The following is a 27,001-nucleotide window of genomic DNA, read 5'->3' on the forward strand; positions in this document are numbered from 1 at the left end:
GTTTGCAGCGTTTCTCAATGTAGACGTTGTCATATTTAGAAAGATCGTGACGCAGGTTGGTCTAAAAAGAGAGTCGCCAACGCAGTGCTCGGCTTCCCAGTGTAACCCTGTTGATTCATTTTGAACCCAATCAGAAAGACTTCCGACACGAGTCAAGTGGCTGTCAGCTTGTGGACGTGCCTTTCATTCTTCGGTGTCACTCGAAGTGTCGCTGATTTGTTTTTTTTTGTCCCGGACCACCTTAAATGTCTGACGACAGCATCTCCAGGACAACAGCTTTACGCTGCAAGGACGGGGCTAGAAAACACACTGACACTGAGCTTCCTTTCAGTACCACCAGCCTGTGGACAGCTCCCTGCTGCCGCTCCCTCCCCTCTGTGCAATTCGCCCCAGATCCGGATCTAAAAACCTCCTGCCGTCCCGGATCCCGGTCTAAATCCCGCAAGTTCAGACAGGGAAGCGAGTGTCCCCGACCCGAATCCAGTTTCTAACAGCCAAGTGTGCACTCTCCGAATCTGGGTCACACACCGACATTCACCGAGTGAGCCCGTGATCAGGAGCCGACAGCTACACCCAGGAAGCCAGTGCCCAGCCGCAGAATCCACTTTCTATCTGCCAACAGTCGACTTGTCCCTGAGCCTGTACCCCAGCAGGCATCGCAAACTTCAGTCTTGGTGAGTATGTGTACTTGTGGCGTGCAGTCTGGTCGCTCCGCTGTAGAATGCCTCTTATTTCAATGTCTAAGAAACCTTGGATAAACCAATCGGCATCAATGCCTGTTGCCTTTCGTGATATAACCTCTTCTTGCTCCCCAGTGAAACTTCAGGGTGCGGCGCAGAGGAGATTCCACCTCAGTCCGGCACAACTCTCCACTGTGTCTGCAATAACAGCTACATGGCGAATTTAACAAGTTTAAACTGGGACGTCCTGACAAGCCTGGCGTCAACTCTGTGTTTTCTGCATCAGCCTGTCCAGCGTATTTGTGTTCCGGCAGTCAACGTGAGGGGGCAACAATATTTAGGATAGGGCGCCATAAGCTATTCGGCTGGTCACATTAGTTGACTGTATCGGCTCCAATGCACGGTTTAAAGTGCGGGACTGCTATGAGAAACAATTGCACCGAGTGCCCACCTATCACTGGGTAGAGATGCCAGTCTCTCGCGTTCCTTTCCCTGTCCACCTGTGGGACAGCCATTCCCCGTATACCAACACCGTCGCCCAGAGCAGTTTCCCTGTCAAGAGATGTGAGGAACAACTGTGTATTACATAGTATTTCTTATGTGTAACACCTTTTAAGTTGTGTGGGGAGATCTATTTGCGGCTGTTTGTACAGGGGATCTGTTGTAAACGATTGCTATGGGTGAAGCCAGTCCACCTCCCCCCCCCCCCCCCCACCCTCCGAGCCCCCAGCGTAAGTGTGTGTGAGCTTGGATCACAGTTCGCAATGTGGCCAGCACCTGGAGCTCTGGGACTGCAAGCTGATGTTATTGTTCTCCTGCTGTTCAGTCCAGCCACTAACTCTTCCAACCATTGCGAGACCTCCGTCAGAAATACACTGAGATCCGATCAAGCTGCGGGCAAGCGGTCGCTATTCAGGAGGTGGGATTTTGGCACTATCGGAGAGAATTGCAACGGAGAGAGATTCCGGGAAATCCGATACTCCCGTCGGTGAAGGCGCCCACTCGATTTGCACAGGGAGAGTGGGGTCATGACTTCACACTCCCCTACCCGCTTCAGTCAGTTCGCTGTCTAGCCTGCCTGTCTCTCTGAGAGCCGCCCAGTGTGTCGCGGGATCGAGCTCCGGACGGGAGTCCCCACCCATCACGTTAGCCCCATCCTCACTAGTCCCAAGCACAAACAAACAAGTCTTGGAATTGTCACATTTAATTCTCCCCACAGCACTGGGTACGGTCGAAGTTAGTGACCGCTTAGTGCAGCTATCTTAATCCTGTTAATTTAAGGCGAGATTGCTGAATGAGCCACATCATTCAGGTAGGTAAAAACAATGACTGCAGATGCTGGAAACCAGATTCTGGATTGTGCTATCATTATCAACCACTACCATACACAATTGATGAACTTGACCCACAGGTCAAGTCTGTTCGTGCGTCACGGAGTGGAACACTTTATGTCAACACAGGGATGTTTTTAGTGCGTGGATTTTTAACTTCATTTGCCATTCAGTCTAAACCTTCATTCAACTGCATCTTGGCTGATCTGCACCTCTTTTCCATTTGCTCCATATTCTTCCAGACTATTCTCAAACAAAACAAAAAAAAAATCAATCAGTCGAGAAAGTTTCAACTATAACATCCTTTAATCCCTGGAGGGGGAAAGGGGAGAGAGACTACAGACGGGAAGAATGCCATCAACCTTCGTGTCAAAACAAGATTCCAGATTTTGCCCTATTTTAAAATCCAATTTGAAGATTAGTACCCTCACCAGAAGAAGTGGTTTGTCTATGTCTGTCCTTTCAAACCTCTTAACATTTTAACTACTGCTCATTAACTCTGGATTTAGACTGATTGGATACTTCTTACTAAAAGGCAAATTAGATACATAGGTCGTCTTCAATGACTGAATAATAATTCCCGATATTTCCAAGTTAGTTAGAAAAAAAAACCTTGCAGATACTGGAATCCAAGGTATACAAGCAGGAGGCTGGAAGAACACAGCAAGCCAGGCAGTATCCAGAGGTGGAGAAGTTGACATTTCGGGAAAAACGCTTTCTCAGGACTGGGGGCAGTTTGTAGCCTCCTGCTGCTTGCTGTGTTCTCCCAGTCTCCTGCTTGTCTACCCTGTATTTCCATGTCACCAGGCTATTTCTGAAAGGAGATGCAGTGCATGTGCTGAGTGACATGGCAGTAAGCGGAAGGAGTTAAATGACTAAATTGTGGTAAATATAGAAAACCATCAATAAAAGAAGTTCAGTTATTCTTCTTGTAGGTCATGGATTATTTAGAAAAGAAGCATGTTTGGTTTTGCAGTAAAATAGCTTTAAATGAGCACTGCTGTCCCATTATATTACAAGAGGAATTTAATTAATTAATCTTACTCATAATAAGAACAGAATGCAATGGTTTCAAATGAAGATTTATCACAGACCTTTTTTGGAGAATGGGAGCATACAATTTTAAAGCTGTGCTCACAAATGAAAGACAAGTCTAAAATATTTCACATTCTAAGACCATCGAGTATGAAATCTATGCATGGCAAGGTTTACCAATCTGATCACAGCCAGAACATATTTTATTCACCAACAATTGTCAGTCGCAGCAAAGTCCACCATCCACACTGACCTTTGGTTTTGACTGGTAAGTAGAAATCATGTCAAATAATTTTAAAAGATTTTTAAAAAGCTTTTTTTACCATATCATAGGTTATGATGGTCTGGTATTTATAGCATTGATCTTTGCTTTTCATCTTTCTTTGTTATTGCTTTAAAATAAGAGCAGCGGGTAGATACAGGCAGTGTGACCATATCAATCACATCTTCTGCAGATTCAGATATAATGTGCACAGCTGAAAGGATACTAGTAGTTACATGCCTCTCATTTTTTTCTGGTAACTTCTCTAAATTGCAATATTAAGGCATCAAGATTGCAATTTGTTTCCTTAGAAAAAAGAAAAGTAGCAATTGTTCTTCCAAAATATTTTGTATTATTAAAATTATAAATATTAATGCATTAAATTGTATCTAAAGTTTCAACAGGTGTTTTAATTTGTGATCTTATAAGATTGGCTGTTGTGCATTAATTCATCAAATGGTGCCATGCAGAAAGGTTGTTTCCCTGTATAGGAGAGTCTGGGCCCAAATGACATAATCTCAGAATAAGAGGCTGCACATTTAACACAGAGATAAGGTCGACTTTCTTCTCTCAAGTGGAAGTAATTTGTGGAATTCTCAGAGTTTGCTGAGGCTGGCTTGTTAAGTATTTTCAAACCTGAGAAAAATAGATTTTTAATCAGTAATGGAATCAAGGTGAAAAGGCAGATAAGTGGAGTTGAGAATGTTCAGACCAGCCTTGAATGGCAGAGCAGATGCAATTGGCTGAATGGCCTGCTTGTGCTCCTATGTTTTATTGCCTGATAGCAGCAATATAAACACTGGTATTTCAAGTGACAACCCCTTCTGTGCACAAATAATTACCAATAACTAGAATGTACCTGTGGAGTGTTTTCGAACAGAGAGACAGGTACATAGTTCTTTGAAAGTTGTATCACAGGTGGGTATGACGTTAAGAAGACAGTTAGCATGCTTGCTTTAATTGCTTAGACCATTGAGCTAGGAATTGCATGTGTGGCTATAGGAAGGATATTATTAAATTGGAGAGGATCCAGAAAAAAAAGCACCAGGATGTTTCTGGAACTGGAGTGTTTGAGGCTGGGACTTATTTCACTAGGAGGTTGAGGGGTGACCTTGTTGAGGTTTATTGAATCATGAGGGGCAATGATACGATGAATAGAAAAGGTCTTTTCCCTAAGTTGGGGGAGTTCAAAACTAATGGCATATTTATAAAGTGAGGGGAGAAATATTTAAAATGGTCCTGATGGGCAACTGAATACTATATGAACCAATTCCTATACTGAATACAAAGGTTTACAGGAGTGTGGGCCAAATGCAGGCAGGTGGGATGAGTTTAGTTTGGGAAACTTGGTTGGCATGGATGAGTTAGACTGTAGGGTCTGTTTCCATGCTATAAGGTCCTGGGGAGTTGTGCTGAACAAAGAGACCTTGGAGTGCAGGTTCATAGTTCCTTGAAAGTGGAGTCACAGGGAAATAGGATAGTGAAGAAAGCATTTAGTATGCTTTCCTGTATTGGTCAGAGCATTGAGTATAGGGATTGGGAGGTCATGTTGTGGCTATATAGGACATTGGTTAGGCCACTTTTGGAATATTGTGTACAATTCTGGTCTCCCTCCTACCAGAAGGATGTTGTGAAACTTGAAAGGGTTCAGAAAATATTTGGAAGGATGTTGCCAAGGTTGGAGGATTTGAGCTATAGGGAGAGACTGAACAGGCTGGGGCTGTTTTCCCTGGAGCGTCGGAGGCTGAGGGATGACCTTACAGAGGTTTATAAAATTATGATGGGCATGGATAGGATAAATAGACAAGGTATTTTCCCTGGGGTGACAGAGTAGAGAATTACAGGGCATAGGTTTTGGGTGAGAGAAGAAAGATATACTGTAAAAGGACCCTAAGAGGCAACTTTTTCACAGAGAGAGTGGTGTATGTATGGAATGAGCTGTCAGAGGAAGTGGTGGAGGCTGGGACAATTACAATATTTAAAAGGCATCTGGATAGGAAGGGTTTAGAGGGATATGGGCCAATTGCTTGCAAATGGGACTAGAACAGGTTAGGATATCTGGTCTGTGCAGATGAGTTGGACCAAAGGGTCTATTTTCCTGCTGTACACCTAGAACATAGAATGTTACAGTGCAGTACAGGCCCTTCAGCCCTCAATGTTGCACCAACCTGTGAAATGAATCTGATTCCCATCTAACCTACACCGTTCCATTATTATCCATATGTATGTCCAATGCTCATTTAAATGTCTTTAACGTCGGCAAGTTTAATACTTTTGCAGGCAGGCCGTTTCATGCCCTACTATACTCTGAGTAAAGAAACTACCCTGATGTCTGTCCTAAATCTATCACTCCTCAATTTAAAGCTAAGTCCCCTTGTGTTAGCCTTCACCATCCGAAGAAAAAGGCTATCAAACCCTATCTAACCCTCTGATTATCTGATACATCTCAGTTAAGTCACCTCTCAACCTTCTCCTTTCTAATGTAAACAGCCTCAGTACCCTCGGCCTTTTCTCATAAGACCTTCCTTCCATACCAGGCAACATCCTAGTAAATCTCCTCTGAACCCTTTCCAAAGCTTCCGCATCCCTCCTATAATGTGTTGACCAGAACTGCATGCAATGCTCCAGGTATGGCCTTACCAGTGTCTGTATAGCAGAAGCATGACCTTGTGGCTCCGAAACTCAATCCCCTACCAATAAATGCCAACACACCATATACCTTCTTAACAATCCTATCAACCTGGATGGCGACTTTCAGGGCTTTATACATCTCCCAACTCCCCTTCTCAAACAAGGGAACAACATTTGCTATCTTCCCATCTTCTGGCACTATTCCTGTCGACAGTGATGACATAAAGATCAAAGCCAAAAGCTCCTCAAACTCCTCCCTGGCTTCCCAGAAAATCTGAGGCTGAATCCCATCCGGTCCAGGGGTCTTATCTACTTTCAGATCTTCCAAAATTGCTAAAACCCCCTCTTTGTCAACCTCAACCCATCTAATCTTGTAGCCTGTATCTCCGTATTCTCACTAACATTGCCCTTTTCCAATGTGAATACTGATGAAAAGTATTTATTAAGCGCTTCCCCTATGTCCTCAGATGCCACACACAACTTTCCACTACTATCTTTGATTGGCCCTAAGCTTACCCTAGTAAATCTTTTATTCCTGATATATCTACAGAAGGCCTTAGGGTTTTACTTGATCCTATCCACCAACAACTCCTCATGTCCCCTCCTGGCTCTTCTCAGCCCTCTCTTTAGATCTTTTCTGGCTAACTTATAACTCTCAAGCACCCTAATTGAGCCTCCACACCTCATCCTCACATTATCTTTCTTCTTCCTCTTGACAAGAGCTTTAATTTCTTTAGTAAACCATGGCTCCCTCTCTCAACAAGTACCCCCCTACCTGATAAATATATACTTACCAAAGACCCGCAGTAGCTGTTCCTTGAATAAGCTGCACATTTCAAGTGGGTCCATCCCCTACAGTTTCCTTCCCCATCCTACGCATCCTAAATCTTGCCTATTCACATCATAAATGCCTTTCCCCAGTTATACCTCTCCCCAGTTATACCTCTTTCCCTGCGGTGTATACCTATCCCTACCCATTGCTTTGTAAACATAATTGAATTATGGTCACTATCACCAAAGTGCTCACCTACATCAAAATCTAACACCTGGCCAGGTAAATTACCCAGTACCAAATCCAATATGGCATCGCCCATTGTTGGCCTGTCTACATACTGTGTCAGAAAACCCTCCTGCACACATTGAACAAAAACTGATCCATCTAAAATACTTGAAATATAATATTCCCAGTCAATATTGGGGAAGTTAAAGTCCCCCATAACAACTACCCTGTTACTCTCGATCCTATCGAGAATCATCTTTGCCATCCTTTCCTCTAAATCCCTGGAACAATTAGGAGGCCTATAGAAAACTCCCAACCTCTCCTTTCCTGTATCTAACCTCAGCCCAAACTACCTCAGTGGATGAGTCCTCAAACGCTATCTCAGCTGCTGTAATATTACCCTTGATTAACAATGCACACCCCTCCCTCTTTTATCATCTTCTCTGTTCTTGCTGCAACATCTAAATCCTGGAATCTGCAACAACCATTCCTGTCCCTCCTCTAGCCACGTTTCTGAAATGGCCAAAGCATCGAAATCCCAGGTACCAACCCATGCTGTACATTCACCTACCTTATTTTGGATGCTCCTGGCATTGACACACACACACATTTCAAACCAACATCCTGGTAACCAGTGTCCTCTCGCGACCTTGTAAACCTATCCCTGACCTCACTACCCTGAACCTCCTGTACACTGGAACTACAATTCAGGTTCCCATCCCCCTTCTGCATTAGTTTAAACCCCTCCACACCCCTGAAGAGCATTAGCAAATTGTTCCCTCCCACTCAGGATCCTGAAAACATGATCAGAGACATCATGAACCCTGGCACCTGGGAGGCAACACACCAATCATGAGTCTCTCGTTCCCACAAAACCTCCTATCTGTCCCCCTAACTATGGAGTACCCAATCACTAAAGCTCTGTTCCTCTTTCCCCTTCCCCTCTGAGCAACAGGGACAGACTCTGCACCAGAAACCTGTGCCCCATTGCTTACCCCTGATAAGTTGGCCTCCCCAACAGTATCCAAAATGTTATACTTATTGTTGAAGGGAACCACCGCAGGAGTTCCCTCCCAGTTCCCTTTCCTATCTCTGATGGTAACCCATCTACCTTCGTCACGTGGCTGTGGACTAACTACCTCTCTGTATCTCCTCTCAATAACCCCCAATAATCTCTATGCCTCTGTTAGTGAATGGGAACTGTTGTGGCTAAATGTCCTGGGAACATGTTTACCCTTTACATCAGGTGTTCCCGACAGTTACAGTTTGGCAGGGCCTTTTCATATTAAATGTCTGCTGTCCTCCCACTGAGGCTCAAACCTTAGCTTTTCAAGCAGCTGAACAATGGTGTATAATAATGCCATTGTATGAAACATAGAGGACACACAGGGATTTGAGAATAAAGATTGCATTAATCAGGGAAATAAATCAGAACACAAATTTAGTCCATGAAAATATAACAGTAAGTTGATATTTCCAGTCATCATATAGTGCACAACCGGGGTTATTTTTAGGCTATGGGTATTATTCTATTCAGAGCTGAGAATGGGCCATTTGTTTAGAGAATGTTGAAAATCAGATCAACCTGGGATAAACATTGTGACCTTTTACAAAGAAAGAAATTAGCACGTATTTTGGATTTTTTGAATAACATGATTTATTTCTCTGAAGCTTATGGGGGAAAGTTAGCTCAGCTGTTGACATCTGATATAAATGATTTTAACCCAACCTACCTTTCAGTGAACAGGGATCCGCAGCAAAGAGCCTGTCATTTTACTCAGAATGAATGGTGTGCAGGAATTGAAAAATGAGAGACAGGAAGAAAGGTAGCACTTTTCTGACGTTTGGTTGATGTGCATCATTGGGACTAATAAAGAAAGATTTACTCTAGGTCTAACTTTACTGTGTTCAAGTTGGAAATATGAATGCTGACATCTGGTGCTCAAAATGAGAAAGTATTTTCTGACCGGGTGATAAGTTTTCAATTCATCTAGATCAGGCACCTGGTCTTTGTGCCAATTGGATTTCTATGAGACAATTTATTTTAAATGTTTTTCAAGTAACATTTCAAAATGCAGGAAGCAGGTTTGTATTGTGGGCTCCCTGTCATTCCTGCCAGTCGCTCTGTCCTTTTGCTCTCGCACTATGACCTATCACAGCTGAACTGCAGCAATGACTCAGGTCAATGAGGCATAGGAAACAAATGCTGACCTTATTGATGACACCCACATCCTATGAAACATCATTTTAAAAAATAGGATCAATTGACAGCTTGGTCCATGAATTCAGAATACGCAAATCTTGAAAGTAGCCATTTGGTGATTTTTTGCAATAAAGTTCAGTGGAACGATTTTTATTAAGGAAAATCAATTTTGAAAAGAGTGTTAAGATTGGGGCAAGTGGTCAGAGGGTGACAATTAAAAACAAATCTTGGAAATCATTATTCCAGTCAGTGAGTGGTAAACCGATGGAGCATTCCTCATGGAGGTGGTGGAGATTGATTGCTATGCTTTGTCAATGACTCCATTAATGTTCTATCAACAAGTTGATGGAAGGTCAATGAGTTGCACTCTAGCCTTTTTGCATCTAGCTACTGTGACTGTTCATGTTTCTCCTTAGCCAGCAGTGCTATATTAACATTTGTCAATAATGTTATCACAATATTTGCTTTAAGGCCATGTTTTAAGGTGGAAATTGCTGCTAAGCTGAGAAAGTAGTCAGTTCAAATTTCTTTCTCTGGCAAGTTAGTGAGAGCATTGTTTTAATTTCTTTTTATTGCAATAGTTGAGAGCTAAAGAGTGAAGTATTATTGAATCAAGATCAAAAGTCGATTGAGGATAGAAAGCAGGAGAACAAACCTTATTTAAACATTGAAATAAAAGGATGTGGAATTCACATTCATAAACGTTGGTTGAGCAAAATCTTTAGAAACTTTCATGATTGGAATGGTCTGGGAAGGAAAAGTGGTTGAAATGATCAAGGTATAGGGTGGGCAAAAATAATTACAGAAGAAAAAATAAGAACATAAAAACTAGGAGCAGGTGTACGCAATTTAACCCTAAAATCTCCTCCATTATTTGTTGCCATCGTGACTGATCTCATCTCTGCTTCAACTCTCCTATCTGCTCCCTATATCCCTTCAACCCTTCAAAGAAAAAAGAATACACTTGTATTTCTTCAATACACTTGTATTTCTTTGTCACCTCAGGATATCCTAAAGCACTTTCCTGTCAAGGAGTGCAGCAACTCGAGAAAGCAGCTCAGTTTGACTTCATCTAGGGAAACTTGGGATGGGTAATAAATGCTAGTTTAGCCCCCAACATCCCATGATTAACTAAAAGTTGTTTTGAAATGTAGCCTTCGGTGCATTTTGGGGAAATGTGGTAATCAATTTGTGCACAGCAAGCTCACACAAAGAACAATAATATCATGGCCAGATAATTTTATTTAGTGAAGCTGGTTGAGGGGAAAATATTGGCTTGGCTATCAAAGAGAATATTCAGGCTCATAAGTCTCTTAAGAGGGCAAATAGGGCCTCTGTTCAACACCTCATTTGGAAATGTTAGCCGAGAGTTTGTGCTACAGTCCCTGATTCAAAGGAGAAAGTGCTACCATTTTCTGATAATAATTTGAATAGACAAAATAGACTAATTCAATACTTACAGCTTAAATATTTGTTCAATAATATCATTCACCAGTGATTTCCAATCTATTGTATGGTGTAGTGTGTTCTCAGTAAAGAGAAAATTCTTAATTTATCTTGCAAAAAAAAATCAAACTGGTTTCTCTGGATATAAAAAGCTGTCTGCATCAGAGTTTTGTTTTTGTTACTTCATTACTGTTTGTCTTGGCAATTGCTGTGTTAATAAAACCCATTTCCTGTAATGGTAAGACTGATTTCAATTAGATTGCTGTTTTCCAGTACTCAGGGTAGGGCTCTCAGAAATTCAGATTTTCAGGATTTTATCCACACAGTGAAGGTTTAAAACTAATAAATTAATGATTTCTTTCTTTCTGTTTGGATATTTTACTTTATTGTCAATGTAAAATTAAAATCATGTTTACTGTTGTGTAAATGAGTGCCATGTTTGGGATCACAAAGATTTTCAGGTATAAATCCAACCAAATGAAGGATAGGTGACTGTGCTGATATAGTTCAACATGTTTAATGATTCTTGCAATCAAGTAAACATAGGATGAAAATTATTATTGAAAGTCATGAACAGATGTGATAGGTTTAACTTCAGCTTATGAGTTTCTGACTGTAAGTATGATTTGGAGATGCCGGTGTTGGACTGGGGTGTACAAAGTTAAAAATCACACAACACCAGGTTATAGTCCAACAGGTTTAATTGGAAGCACACTAGCTTTCGGAGCGACAATGGTTACTTGACAATTATTAAAATGGATAGACTAAAATACACAGCTTCATATTTGTGTGCTCATCCAGAATACAGTTAGAATGACCAAAATGTCATGTGAAATGTGACCATTGTTTAACTAATCACTTTTCACTGCAGTTTTGTTACTTTCATGTTTCAGCAGATGGATGAGAGTGTTGATCTGCCAAACTGCATCATGGATGAGAGTCTGGACTGCAGATTCAGCAATCTTAACTGGGAGCAGGTTCAGAGTTTGGATCAAGTCTTAACGGAAGTGATACCTATTCACGGAAGAGGGAACTTCCCTACACTGGAAATAAAGCCAAAAGACATCATTCATATTGTGAAGGATCGGCTGGAAGAGAATGGGATTATGGTCCATGACATTCGTCTCAATGGCTCAACAGCAAGTCACATTCTTGCAAAGCAAAATGGAACAAGCTACAAAGACCTTGACATTATCTTTAGAGTAGAGTTGCCTGGAGAGGAAGAGTTCCAGGTGGTAAAGGGAGTGGTATTGGATTGTCTTCTGGACTTTCTACCACAGGGTGTCAATAAGGAAAAGATCACAGGGCTTACTTTGAAAGAAGCCTATGTTCAGAAAATGGTTAAAGTTTCCAATGATTATGATCGGTGGAGTCTCATCTCCTTGTCAAATAACAGTGGAAAAAATGTTGAGTTAAAGTTTGTTAATTCGTTACGGCGGCAGTTTGAATTTAGTGTGGACTCTTTCCAAATAATTCTGGACTCATTGTTACCTCTTTTCTGTTGTCGAGAGAATGTAATGTCAGAGGAGTCCCATCCAACTGTCATAGCAGAGAGTATGTATGGAAATTTTGAGGAGGCAATGGATCACCTGCGATACAAACTGATTGCCACAAGAAACCCCGAAGAGATTCGAGGTGGTGGCTTGCTTAAATACAGCAATCTCTTGGTTCGAGAATTTAAACCAGCATCTGATACAGAAATCAAAGGCTTAGAACGCTACATGTGTTCGAGGTTTTTTATTGACTTCCCAGATGTATCTGAGCAGCAAAGGAAGATTGAATCCTACCTACGAAATCATTTCATTGGTGAAGAGAAAAGCAAGTATGATTACCTGATGATACTGCGCCAAGTTGTGAATGAAAGCACAGTCTGTTTGATGGGACACGAGAGAAGGCAGACATTGAACATGATCACCCTGTTGGCTCTGAGAGTACTAGGGGAACAGAATATCATTCCAAATGCTGCCAATGTCACCTGCTACTATCAACCTGCCCCTTACGTCAGTGACCGAAGTTTTAGCAATTACTACATTTCGCACGGACAGCCGCACCTTGTGTATCAGCCCTATCCACTGCACATTAATATGCAGACTGGTTTGGTTTAGTGTTACAGTGAATGCAAATGCTTGACTTTGAACAAGACCCAAGTTTTCAGGTCCCCAGATATCTGAAGTAAGAGGACGATTGTAAACTGCTGGTTGCCAATGAGAGATATGCCAATTGTTGGGCAACCAATGTTGAAACTGACCTGCAAATAGATGACCAAACAGTAGGTGCCACTTACAACGATATGTGCTTAATCAGTGAAGAATGGTTGATCAACTGACTAAGCACAGATGCATGGAGTATAATATAGGGATATTTTCTAAAGGTAAATGTTGAACCAATACCATTTAGAAAGACATATTAGTAGGTGAAGTTAGCTAATGGGATTGATAGTCCTGCATACCCCTGCTTTGGTGATTGTAGTTAGGACTAGATGGGAAAACTATTCAAAGATCAGAAACAATGATTGCATTGAAAATACCCACTTTGTACTTGAATTGTTTTGGTTACATGAGAGTCAAGTACGTGTAGAAAACATTTCTTCAATGTGAAATAATCTTGTGACAAAGGAAAACTTTATTGACCAAAGATTGTTTGTAAATATTGCATCACACAAGTGCCTAAGCTATATAGATAGGTCATTAAAGCATGTAATAATTCTTTCAAGATGTGCCATTTAGTTATCATTTGGTTTGGGATTGGAGATATTGCATTTAATTTAAGTAGCAGCTCATATTACACCCGAGCATCTTTATGGCATAAAAGAACCATTTAGCCAATCATGTCATTGCCAGTAACATAATTTCTAAGGTGACTTCATGTTATTGTGGCTGGATGTCCCCTGTATCATTTACAGACATGGAGTCCTTGAGATTTCTGTTCCAGCCTTCAGAAACTAATTCTTCAACTTCAGGTAATTGAATTTGAGCAGCCAACTGCAAGAGAAGTTAATTGATTTTTTTTCCAAGAACTGACACGTACACCACCACTCTATTCCACACAGTGCCAATAAAACTGAATGCGAGAAAAGTCAAATGTAGGGCCATTCACTTACACATACCTGGAAATTCAAAGTGTCAAAAATATACATCACTCCAAATGCAAACAACTGATATTGCAGTGTGATCATGCAAATGGCATTTTAATAGCATAATGATCTTATTAAATGTTATAAATCTAATTTTAATATCAATCAGCCATTTTTCTCTTGAGCAACATTTATTTTTCCCCAAATTGTTTAGCACCTTTGTTAGGAGAATATCAATGTTGTGGGAAGTCAGAATACGATATTAATGTTTGAGAAACATCAATCAATAACGCATTTAATAGGGCTTTCTTCAGCTAAAAAGTTAAAAACAGTTGTTTATTAACAAAACTGTGGATAAGACTCCCTTAATTGCTGTAATTATCTCTATGTAAAAAAAAGACAACAACAATCCAGAAAATGTAATTTAATAGAGAAGACAACAGAATTGAGAAAATGAATTAGATTAGATTCCTTACAGTGTGGAAACAGGCCCTTCAGCCCAACAAGTCCACACCGACCCTCCGAAGAGCAACCCACCAAGACCCATTCCCCTACATTTACCCCTGACTAATGCACCTATCACTACGGGCAATTTACCATGGCCAATTCACCTAACCTGCACATCTTTGGACTGAGAGAGGAAATCAGAACACCCAGAGGAAACCTTTGCAGACAGGGGGAGAATGTGCAAACTCCACACAGACAGTTGCCCGAGGTGAGAATTGAACCTGGGTCCCTGGTGCTGTGAGGCAGCAGGGCTAAGCACTGAGCCACTGTGCTGCCCCACTCAACTTAGAATTACATATGAAATCATGCCATTTCTCCCATTGTGCAAAAGGCAGCTCTTTGAAAAATCCACTAATTCCTCCAATGCCCCTGTTCCTTCCACATTGGTCTATCTGTTTTCAAGCATACATTTGCTTTTATATCTGGAATGTAACTAATTTGTGGAACAGAGGATTTCTGCTCACCTTTTGGTTGGGCTGATGGTCTTTGTCCACGATTGTGTTCCTTTGTTGTTTTACTTTCCTTTAATCTTTCCTTCTTGGGATGTGGGTGTCTCTGTCAAGGCCAACATCTGTCACCCATCTCTAATTGCCCTTGAACCGAAAGAATTGTTGGGCCATTTCAGATGGCAGTTGAGAGTCAACCATGTTGATCTGGAATCACGTGTAGGCCAGACCAGGTAAGGATGGCAGATTTCCATTCCTATGGGATATTGGTGGACCAGATGGATTTTTACAACAAGCAATGATAGTTTCACAATCACCATTCCTGAGGCTAACTTCCAGTTCTAGATTTTATAACTTGAATTTAAATTCCACCTGCTACCATGGTGCGATTTTTAACTACTTCCTCCAGACCATAAGCCTGAACTTCTGGGTCACTAGGCTAATGTCATTATCGTGACATTAACATCTCTCCCAACCTGGTGACTTTTCAATCTTTTGTTTTAAAGAATTCCTTAACGAAAGATACCAGAAAAAATAAGTAATCTGGTTCTTGGCAAAGGAAAAGTATTAACTTTATTAAAGACATATGCATTCTATTCAATCCAACTCAACTGAAGTATCACATGTTAGGAAAAAGATTTTTTAACAAGTACAGCAGACCCTTTTTGTTATTCTGGGAATCATTCAAGAAGAATGTTAAAGGAAGTATTCCATAGAATATCTATCTTTGTGACAGCAAAGCACCTTCTGTGAGGATTCACAATTTATTAGAGTCACTTACAGAAGAAATAAAAAAGTACTGTTCTTGCAAGTGAAAAATTACAGCAACATCTGTCAAGATTCCAATGTTGCATCTGGAGTTGAATAACGTACAAAGAAAACAATTCAATGATGACAAGACATCTAGAAATTTTAGTTCCTACTGTTAAACTCAACATGAGAAATTGAGAAGTACACTGTCAATGTATGTTTCCGATGAACCCTGTCTTTATAACAGGAAAATCCAGTGAAAGTGCAATTTGGTAGCGACGTGGTTAGTCTACTTACTACAAAAATAAGTGATCTACCTTTTGTTACTTTTACACGGCATGGGAGCTTGGAAATTTCTAGGGACTTAGCTTTGTTCAACTTTAATCAAGTCTACAAATCTTGCTCTTACAGATCACCTCATTATTATAGTAGGTCTGCTTTCGTAGATCAGTGGTAACCATTGAAGCCCATGTCTATCCCAGTGTTATAAGATGGAGCAGAGTTGTACTGAGGACCAAAGAGAAAACTAATTCCCCCTCCATTGGCTCCCTCCAAAACCATTCTAATTAAAGAATCTTCCTTCTGGATTGATTACCTTGGGCTAGCAAAGGACTAGGACCCTCAAAGAATCGTTCTCTTACCAGCTGTGGGCTTGACTGAAGGATTTCTTTTAGGGGTGAAGGGCAGGATTTTCTTGGGAATCCTAATTACATACTTTCTTGATGTAGCAAAATCTTTACTTTCAATTGGAATTTAAAGTCCATACCGAGCAGAATAAAATCCTGGCTGGTCTGGGTTCTGCCTGTTCCCAAATGAAAATGTGTATTACAAGAAATTTGAGACTGCAGATTTTCAAAATCTTCAAGACCAATAATATTTCATTGCAGTCTTTTTTTTTTAAAACCCAGGCCTTTCCAAACAAAAATGTGAAATATTTATTTTTAAAAAATTCTTATCTTAGGGAGTTGTTCTGCATCATGGCAAATTTAGCAAACCTTATGCCACTGAAACAGAAACAAACCTGTTGAACACAATCCAGGAATCAATGCAAACATGAACTGTAGAAGCTTCATAAAATAAAATATCAAAATTCCTGGCACAGAATTTTCTGTTATCTCAGGACAAGGGGGAGATGTTTTTCCAGCCAATTGTAGCTCAAGACATTAATGAAAAAAAAAATTTCAAATACATCTAACAATTAGCTCAAAACCATTGAACCATATGATGTTACTATGAAACAAGCAAAAATGATCACAATTAAATGACATAGTATCAGCATTTGTTCAGTACCAGTACTCTCACCTCTAAGCTCGACGATTTAAGTCCCATACTGGAAACTTGCCCTCAACATCTACAAATTCAGACCATTACTGATGGAGTGCTATACTGTCAGAGTTAAATATCTTGCAATTTAAATGTTAAATCCTGGGCTTCTCAACTCTCTCAAGTGAGTGTAAAAGATCCTGTAATATTGCATGAAGCAAAATAAGGGAATTGTCTCCAGTGACCTGGTCAATATTTATTACCCGATATCACATCATTATCTCAATGCTGTTTGTTAGATCTTGCCATAGCTGCCCTTTTTCTTCATCACTGCAGTGACTACATTTCAATGTGCTTTTGGATGTTCTGAGGTTGTGAAAGGCCCTATAGAAATACAAGCTTTCTTTCAATGCAAACAAAAGATTGAATGCACTATGCTGGGTGATACAGCAGGAAAACTATATTTTCTACAGATTATTTTTAGTGTATTTCAGCATATAAACCTTGAAATTATACTCATAAATATTAGCACATGGGCGAACTCATCATTTGAAATAGTATACTAAAAAAATTTCATTCAAATGTTTTAAGCACTCATGTACTAATATTTACAGAAGTGTAATTTCAAAGACTTCTTGTTCTTGGTGTTCCTATATTGTACAAATCACAAAATACATATGTATATAGTCAAATACAAATATAAAGCTCTATATTTTGCCTAAAGTAGTTTCGACAGACTACATTTAACCCTTAAACTCCGTGAATATGGATACAAATTGAGCAGCATCATTCTATCTGTTCACGATCTCTTTCTTTTAACAGTCTCATTTATGTTTTCTGAAGATGTTGTAGGATCCTGTATCCCTCAGTTTATCATAATCCAATCACAATGTCAAAACTAGTGTATACCTTGATTTGTATTGGTTAACTTGAAACCTGCTGATTACTGTATATTTTAGTGTAATGGAAGCTGATCACACCACGTGTATCTGCTTTGCAAAAGAGAATGATTCTGCAAACTGTGAATTGAGTACAATTATATCACCAGCTGCGATACTGAGTTGCCAATATTTTTCTACAAGTACAACAGAGTATTTTAAAATTGTCAAGTGCATTATCCCAGTGATTTTATATATTCCTAAGATGCAGTTACTGGCATATTGAGACGCAGCTTGAGGGACATAGAATTGTTCAAAGGAGATCTTAATTGAGGGAGGAATAAATAATCCAGGCTCGGGCAGTTCTTTTCCATTCATTGTAAAACTGTATCAGAGTTGTAAGAACTCATGGTGCACCCACACAATTCTCGAGTATCAATTGAAATTATTGGTGCACCAGTCACTTTCAGCAACCATTGTTTGATTAAATATAACCGTGGTACAGAGATCCTTGTATAAAGCAGGCCTAATGAGAAGCTTTGAAATGAAAACAAATAAACAAGAAGATCCACCTAAAGCTTTTGTGTACCTTGGAGATAATTAAATATTTTCTTTCATTAATGAAAAGCGAACTTCAAAGACTCATGATGTGAAATGTGAATGGAAGATTGTTGAGTGCTGCTTGTTGGTGTTGCCTTCTGCATTTTTATTGTTTTATGTCTAGACTCACTGTACAAATCTGTTTTGTTCTGTTTTTGGTGACTGTGTACTTGTTTACAGTATTCAATAAAGAGTGGAAATTGTAACTGAGGTTTCAAATAAATGTTTGCAATTCTTCTGACTTTCTTGCTCTGGAACATGATTAAATATTACAGAAAAAGCCTATCTCTTTCTACAAATTATTTTATGCTGGCTCCAAAGGATGTTGTTTCAAGTTACTCTGTTGAAAGTGTCTTAACAGGCAGTCCTTTCAGTCTTTGCCCTACCCCTGAAATTTCATTCTTCGTAGACAATCTCCTTGTCGATCCTCACTGTGCCACTTTTAAAAACAGCTCAACTGACCTGCTTGTTAGATGAAGTTATCATAGCTAAATATTCTATCACAAGGGTAAGGTGGAAAAAAAAAACATATTAGGCCAATTCAAATGACCCATGATGTCTCACTGCTTTGTGATGTCTCACTCCTACTGTGGTTGTAAACAATTGTGTTGAACGATGAAATTCTGTGAAAATGGTAACATTCAAGGAACAGAGAGTTCTAAGAGTCATAGAGTCACACAGCACGGAAACAGACCCTTCAGCCCAACTTGACCATGCTGCTCAGGTTTCCCAAACTGATCTAGTCCTGTTTGCCTGTGTTTGGCCCATATCCCTCTAAGCCTTTCTTATTCATGCACCTGTCCAAATGTCTTTTAAATGTTGTAATTGTACTCACCTCTATCATCTGGCATTTCGTTCCACGTACATGCACCACCCTCTGTGTGAAGACATTGACCCTTAGGTCCCTTTTAAATCTTTTCCCTCTCACCTGAAACTTATATCCTTTCATTTTGGATTCCCCTACCCTGGGGAAAAGGCCTTGACTATTCACCTTATCTATGTTCCTTTTGATTTTATAAACATCTACAAGATTACCCGTCAGCTCCAGGGAAATATGTCCCAGCGTATCCAACCTCTCCTTATAACTCAAACCCTCCAGTCTTGGTAACATCCTTGTACACCTGATTTGCACATTTTACATTTTAATAGCATCCTTCGTATAGCAGGGTGATCAGTATTGTGTGCAGTACTCTAAATATGGCCTTACCAATGCCTTGTACAGCAGTAACATGATGTCCAACTCCTGTACTCAATGCTCTGATTGATGAAGGCAGGCAAGCCATACACTATTTTCATCACCCTTGTTTATCAGTGACACCACTTTTAAGGAACTATATACCTGCACCTCTAGGTCTCTCTGTTTGAAAACAATCCCCAGGGCCCTGCCCTTAACAGTCCTGGTTTGTCTTTCCAAAATGCAACACCTCACATTTATATAAATTAAACTCCACCTGCCGTTCCTCGGTCCCCTTACCCAGTTAATCAAGACCCCATTGTACTCTCAGATGACCTTCCTCCACTGTCCACTGTACTACCAATTTTGGTATCATCCACAAACTTACTAACTATACTTCCTATATTCTAATCCAAACTATGCAGAACCTTATTGACGTCCTCCCTAAAATCCATGTAGACAAGATCTCCCACTCTGCCTTCAATTATCTATGGTCACCTCCTTCAAAAAACTTAATCAAGTTCTGAGACACAGTTTCCCACACACAAAGTCATGCTGACTATTCCTAATCAGTCCTTGCATTTCCAAATGCATGTAAATCTGTCTCTCAGAATACTCTCCAACAATTTACCCACCACTGACGTCAGGCTCACCGGTCTGTAGTTTCCTGGCTTTTCCTTGCTTAAATAATGGCACCCTCCAGTCTGCCAGTACCTCACCTGTGGCTGTCGATGATACAAGTATCTGTGCTAAAGGTCCACAATTTCTTCCCTAGCTTCCCACAATATCCTGTGATTTATCTAACTTTATGGGTTGTAAGACCTTCAGCACTTTCTCTTCTGTCATGTGGATTCTTTTCAATGCATTACTATTTATTTCCCCAATTCTCTACATTTCATGTATTTCTCCGCATTAAAACTAATGTGACATATTCATTTAGGATCTCACCCATCTCCTGTGGTTCCACACATAGATGGCCTCATGCACTTTTAATGGGTCCTATTCTCTCCTTCGTTACTGTTTTTCCCTTAATCATAGAATTCCTTGTGTGGAAACAGGCCATTTGGCCCAACAAGTTCACTGAGTCTCCAAAGAGTAACCCACCCAGACCCATTCCCCTACTCTATTACTCTACGTTTATCCCTAACCTACACATCCCTGAACACTATGGGCAATTTAGCATGGCCAATTCACCTAACCTGCATATCTTTGGATTGTGGGAGGAAACCAGAGCACACAAAGGAAACCCACACAAACACGGGGAGAACGTACAAATGTCATGCAAACAGTTGCCTGAGGCTGGAATTGAACCCGGGTCCTCGGTACTGTGAGGCACTACTGCTAACCATTGAGCCACTGTGCCACGCCTCTTCGGATTCTCTTTAACTTTATCTGCAAAAGCTCTCATGACCCCTTTTTGCCCTCTAATTTCCCTCTTTAAGTTTACTCCTACATCCCACACTATCCTCAAGGGATTCTATTGATCCTAGCTACTTGACATATTCCTCATTCTTTTTCTTGACCAGAGGCTCAATATCTCTAGCCATCCAGCGTCCCCTACTTTTACCAGCTTTGCCCTTCAAACTTACAGGAACATGCTGGCCCTGAACTCTCGTTATCTTGCTTTTGAAAGCCTCTCACTTGCCAGACTTCCCTTTGCTTGTCAACAGCCTGCCCCACTCAACTTTGGAAAGTTCCTGTCTAATATAATTAAAATTGGCCTTGCCCCAATTTAGAACTTTAACTTGTGGACCATGTCTCTCCATTTCCATAACTGCTTAAAACTTCTAAAATTATGGTCTCTGGTCCTAAAATGCTCCCCCACTAACACGTCAGTCACTTGCCCTGTCTTGTTTCTCAAGAGGAGATCGAGTTTCGCCCCTTCTCTTGTGGGGCCATCTACATATTGATTGAGAAAATTTTCTTGAATACACTTAGCAAATTCCTCCCTGTTCAAGCCCTGAACACTATGGCAGTCCCAGTCTATGTCTGGAAAGTTAAAAATCCCTACTGTTACAACCCTATGATTCATACAGCTATCGGTGTCTCCTTAAAATTTGCTCCTTGATTTCTCGCTGAGTATTGGAAAGCTTACAGTATAATTCCATCAAAGTCATCACCCCTTCCTATTTCTCAGTTCCACCCATATAGCCCTACTGGGCGATCCCCCATGAATATCCACACTAAGTACTGCTATAATGTTTTTCCTAATCTATAAACATCATTCCTCCTCCTCTCTTGCCTCCCTTTCAATCCTTCCTATTGCATCTTTGAGCTGCCAGTCCTGTCCCTCCTTCAGCTATGTTTCTGAAATAGCTATGATATTTCAGTCCCATATTCCCATTCATGCCCTGAGTTTATCTGCCTTACCTATCAGGCCTCTTGCATTGAAATAAATGCAGTTAATTTCATCAGTGTTCCCTCATTCTCTGCCTTGCTCATGTCTGCCTTATCTGCTTAACTTGCTATCTTTAACTTTTGTAGCAGCCTCAACTTCCTCTCTTGTATCACTACTGCTTAGGGTGTCACTCCTGCCACAGTAATTTAAACCCACCCGCATAGCTCTAGCAAATGTCCCTGCCTGGATATTGGTCCCCCCTCCAGTTCAGGTGCAATCCATCCCTCTTGTTCAGGTCACCTCTGTCCCAGAAGAGATCCCAAAGATCCAAAAATCTGAATCTCTGCTCCTTGCACTAGTTCCTCAGCCATGCATTCATCTGCTCTGTTCTTTTCCTACTCTTGCTAGCACGCAGCACTGGGAATAATCCAGAGAGTACTACCCTTAAGGTCCTGATTTTAAATCTCATGCTTAACTCCCCATATTAATTCTGCAGGACCCCATCCCTTTCTCTACTTATGTTATTGGTACCAATGTGTACAACAACCTTCGGCTGCTCACACTCCCCTTTGAGAATTTGATTTTCTACATTTGACTGTTCCAAAACATTAGTTGTACTCACTTTTTTTTTTCTAGCAATGGAGAAGGATTTCTTTGAAGGTTTTCTACAGGTAACTTGAAAAATCCAGGGCTAATAGGCCAAGGACTGGCAGATGGAGTTTAATTTAGATAAATGTGAGGTACTGTATTTTGGAAAGGCAAATTAGGGCAGGACTTATACACCGAATGGTAAGGTCCAGGAGAGTGTTGCTGAACAAAGAGAGGTTGGAGTGCAGGTTCATAGCTCTTTGGAAGTGAAATTGCAGGTAGATAGGATAAGAAAGAAGGCGTTTGGTCTACTCTTCTTTATTGGTCAGAGCATTGAGTATAGGAATTGAGAGGTTATGTTGTGGGTGTACAGGATATTGGTTAGGCCACTTTTGGAATATTGTGTTCAATTCTGGTCTCCCTCCTATTGGAAGGATGTTGTGAAACTTGAAAGGATTCAGAAAAAAGTTACAAAGATGTTGCCAGGGTTGGAGGTTTTGAGCTATAGGAGAGGTTGAGTAGGCTGGGGCTGTTTTCCCTGAAGTGTTGGAGGCTGAGGGTGACCTGATAGAGTTTATAAAATTATGAGAGGCACAGGTAGGATAAATAGACAAGGCCTTTTCCCCAGGATGGGGGAGTCCAGAACTAGAGGGCATAGGTTTAGGGTGAAAGGGGAAAAATATAAGAGGAATCTAAGGGAGAACTTTTTCATTGCAGAGGGTGGGTTGGGGGGGGGGGGGGGAGGGGCGGGGCGGCAGTGGGGTGTATGGAATGAACTGCCAGAGGAAGTAGAGACTAGTACAATTACAGCATTTAAAAGGCATCTGGATGGATATATAAATAGGAAGGTTTTGGAGGGATATGGGCCGAGTGCTGGCAAATGGGACTAGATTAATTTTGGGATATCAGGTCAGCATGGACAAGTTGGACCGAAGGTTCTGTTTCCATGCTGTACATCTCTATGACTCTATAACTTTAAGTGCAGTTTTGGAGGTCGCTGTTAGTTCAGGACAGAGTCAGATCAGATCCTGTGTTTGGCAAGATTGCTGTTTGCTGTGCTACTGAAGGCAACTGGACGACACAGGTTCTGTGCAATTGGAGCTGCGAGATGGCTTACAGGAGTTGAAAGCTCTGTGTAGTGTTTTCAGGGAAGTCCAAGGATGCATGAATGGCTCAAAGTAGACCCGCATTCAATTAATAAGCAACTTAGATCCTGTGTATTTGGAGGCTCAAGGAAGTCCAAGAGCAGTTGAAAGACTGGGAAGAGCCCAGTGTTCGTTTAATGTTTCAGTATAAAAATGAATGGAGTTTGAAAGTGAATAAGCAATATTTGCTTGATGTAACAGAACAAGCTGGGAGCTCAGGGAAAAACCCGGGACAGGACTGTCTTGGTGGTGGTAGCCACCAGTGAAGAGCTTGAGTAATGCCTGTAAGTGCTGAAGTACAGTTTTTAAGAACAGGGGAGCGTAAATCTAAGATAGGAGGGTGATTGATCAGAATGGGAGCAGTCATTGAGGCAGTCTATATTGAATGGCACTTGAAAGGATTTTAAAGGCTAAATCAACAAAAAGAATGAAGAATTGTGAAGTTCATTGAGATTTCATGATTCACAGTGTCATTAAGGACTGTGGAGAATTGCTGAAAAATCCATTGGATCAGTCTTGATCTCATTTGATATTTGATGTGCATTATGGGGTACTCAATTGCAGTCTATTATGTATATATATTGCAAGTTAGTTCTTAGTGTTAAAAATAAGCTTTACACAGAGTCTGGTTTGTTTTACTGTTTGAATGTTGTAAAGATTTTTTTATATTTGTTCAAAACCAGGGAATCATTTTCCTTTATTATTTTAGTAAGTCCCCTGGAACTCGCACTTTCTCTACTTAAAGAAATAAGTTACTGATCCCCAGACTGTAACATACATTTTATGATCTGTTCTGGCATTGCAAAAGCTTATTCAAGAAGGAATAAACCATTCTCCCGTTTGAGTCTGTTTGACCATTCTATTAGATTTATAGTTGAATTGTATGCCAACTCCATTTACTTATCTTGTTCTCATGTTCTTTAATACTTTTGTTTCACAATAAATATAGCAATATCTGTTTTAAAAATTTCAATTGACTAGACTCAACAACTTTCTGCAAGGAGGGTTTCAAATTTCCATTACCCTTTGCACAAAAAAAATCACTTTTGAATGGCTCAGTTCTAATTTTAATGTTGTCTCATGATAGAGATAAAATAATTACTGAGTTTTAATTTCCATCTTCTGACTTTTATAGCTAAAGGAATAGAATATAAAGGTAAGAAAGTATTCTTGCAACTATACAAGGCATTGGTGAGACCATAGCTGGAGTATTGTGCACCAGTTTTGGTCCCTTTATTTGATGAAAGATGTTGTTGTGGCTTTGGAGGCAGTTCAGGGGAGGTTCACTAGATTGATCCCAGAGATGAGAGGTTTGTTGTACGAAGAGAGATTGAACAGTTTAGGCCTATACGCTCTGGAATTTAGAATAATGTCAGGAGATCAAATTGAGGTATCCAGGATGACAAAAAGGTGTGCATAAAATAGACGTGGAGCTGATGCTTCCTCTCATGAGAAGTGATGATCTTCCTCATTCTAGGATGAGACATCATAGTCGCAGGATAAAGGCTAGCAAATTTATAACAGAATTGAGGGGAAACTATTTCTCCCAAAGATTTGTGAATCTGTGGAATTTGCTACCCCAAAGTGCGGTGGATGCTGGGATAGTGAATACATTTAAGGAGGAGTTCAACAGATTTTTAATTGGTAATGGGTTAAAGGGAGATGGGGAGAAGGCAGGAAAATAGGGGTGAGGAGCATATCAGCCATGATTGAATGGCGGAGCAGACTCAATGGGCTGAATGGCCTAATTCTGCTCCGGATCTTATGAACTTATGACTTTAATACCTGAGTCCTTCATGGACTAAATTTGTTTCAAAAAGGGAAAGGCCACAGCTACCAACTGACTATACAGTCAACCTTCATGAAACCAAAGTGGAATAAACAGAATTGACTGAACTGTAATTGACATTTTTTAGTAAAAGCCTTTGAAACTAATTCATTGAATTAGGCATGAAGTAACCCTCATCCATTTTAATGTACACTTGTATGATGGGCTTGACATGTTGGAGATGAAAGACATTGCCTACAATTATCAAGATTGGAAGAAGGAACTCAGACACTGCAGCTCACTACTATCAGGGAACTGCTTTTAGCAAGGCAGGAGAGATAGGTTTGTAACTGGAATCAGAATTAGAATTGGAAGGGAGAAAGTGCTCTTTCGACCTCACAGGAAAGCAAAGTGCCCGGTGACACAGCTGGTTAGCAGGAAACATCAGATTATTGAGAATACAAATGAGAATTGATATATTTATAATGGTATAAATAGCTATAGCTGAGGATATAAGGCATCATTAAATAGCTATAGTCTCAAGTTAAAATGTTTATGCCTCAAACACACCCCATTAATTGTAAATTATATTAGAATTGGAAATAGAACTAGCGCTATTGTCACAAGTATTCAATGAGTGCAATGGAATGTTTACAAGTCACCATTTACAACATCATCTTAGGGTGGTCACGAAAACTTTGTGAGTCGGGGGAAGGGAAAGAGAAAGCAACAGGAATTATGGAGTCAAGTAGAAAGATAAGCAGCAGGCTAGCATGTGTGCAGGATTTAAGTTCAAGGCAGACTAGGTATGAAGCAAAAAGGAAAGCTAACTTAGGACATATTACTGGAGGTGCTGGAAATCATGAGAGTAATAAAATTAGCATAAATGCGTTTTACCTGAATGCTCATAGTATTCGTATCAAAATAGATGAATTAATGGCATAAATTATCTTGAATGATTATGATGTGGTAGGCATCATAGAGACGTGGTTGCAGGGGGTTCAGGACTGGCAGTTAAACATCCAAAGATTTACAACTTATCGAAAAGACAGGGAGGTGGGTAGAGGGGCAGGGTTGCTTTCTTGGTTAAGAATGAAATTAAATCTATGGCACTGAATGACATAGTGTCGGATGATGTGGAGTCTGTGTGGGTGGAGTTGAGGAACCACAAAGGCAACAAAACCATAATGGGAGTTATGTACAGACCTCCTAACAGTGGTCAGGACCAGGGGCGCAAGATGTACTGGGAAATAGGTAGGGCATGTCAGAAAGGCAAGGTCACGGTGATCATGGGAGACTTCAATATGCAGGTGGACTGGGTGAATAATGTTGCCGGTGGATTCAAGGAAAAGGGAATTCATGGAATGCTTACAGGATGGCTTTTTGGAAGAGCTTGTGATGGAGCCCACAAGGGAGTAGGCTATTATAGACTTCGAGCTAGGAAATGAGCCAGACTTTATAAAAGATCTTAAAGTAAGGGAACACTTTGGAGGCAGCCATCATAATACGGTAGAGTTCAGTCTGCAGTTTGAAAGAGAGAAGGCAAAATCGGATGTAATGGCGTTACAGTTAAATAAAGGTAATTACAGGGGTATGGGAGAGGAACTGATGAAAATCGACTGGAAGCAGAGCCTAGCTGGGAAGACAGTAGAGCATCAATGGCAGGAGTTTCTGTGTGTAATTGAGGACATAGTACGGAGGTTCATCCCAAAGAAAAGAAAGATTATTCCGGAGGTGGGGGGATTAGACAGCCATGGCTAACAAAGGAAGTCAGGAAATGTATCAAAGAGAAAGAGAGAGCATCTAAAGTGGCTAAGAGCACTGGGAGATCAGAAGATTGGAAAGACTACAAAAACAAACAGAGGATAACAAAGAGAGAAGTA

General features: G+C 40.5%; 1 protein-coding gene across 4 annotated transcripts; it reads left to right on the plus strand.

The window, feature by feature from the left end:
* The first annotated feature begins 287 nt into the window (after positions 1 to 287).
* LOC122557114 (terminal nucleotidyltransferase 5C-like) lies at positions 288 to 16,228 on the plus strand. 4 transcript variants are annotated; one of them, XM_087992178.1, is made up of 2 exons: positions 288 to 674; positions 11,482 to 16,228. In XM_087992178.1, exon 2 carries the CDS (start codon positions 11,485 to 11,487, stop codon positions 12,691 to 12,693), a length of 1,209 nt encoding a protein of 402 aa, XP_087848304.1. In that variant the 5' UTR covers positions 288 to 674; positions 11,482 to 11,484; the 3' UTR covers positions 12,694 to 16,228. The 4 variants fall into 4 exon arrangements, with proteins under 4 accessions (XP_087848304.1, XP_087848305.1, XP_043560369.1 ...); XM_087992179.1 differs by having other exon boundaries at positions 11,485 to 16,228; XM_043704434.2 differs by lacking the exon at positions 288 to 674 and adding an exon at positions 1,690 to 3,314.
* The last annotated feature ends 10,773 nt before the right edge of the window (positions 16,229 to 27,001 follow it).

The sequence above is a fragment of the Chiloscyllium plagiosum genome, unplaced genomic scaffold (assembly GCF_037043375.1).
Source record: "Chiloscyllium plagiosum isolate Xiang-an unplaced genomic scaffold, Cpla_swu_hap1 HiC_scaffold_11, whole genome shotgun sequence".
Classification (NCBI taxonomy): domain Eukaryota; kingdom Metazoa; phylum Chordata; class Chondrichthyes; order Orectolobiformes; family Hemiscylliidae; genus Chiloscyllium; species Chiloscyllium plagiosum.

Coding starts and splice junctions, on each gene's coding strand:
- LOC122557114 (XM_087992178.1), top strand. CDS start 11,485: ATGGATGAGAGTGTTGATCTGCCAAACTGCATCATGGATGAGAGTCTG.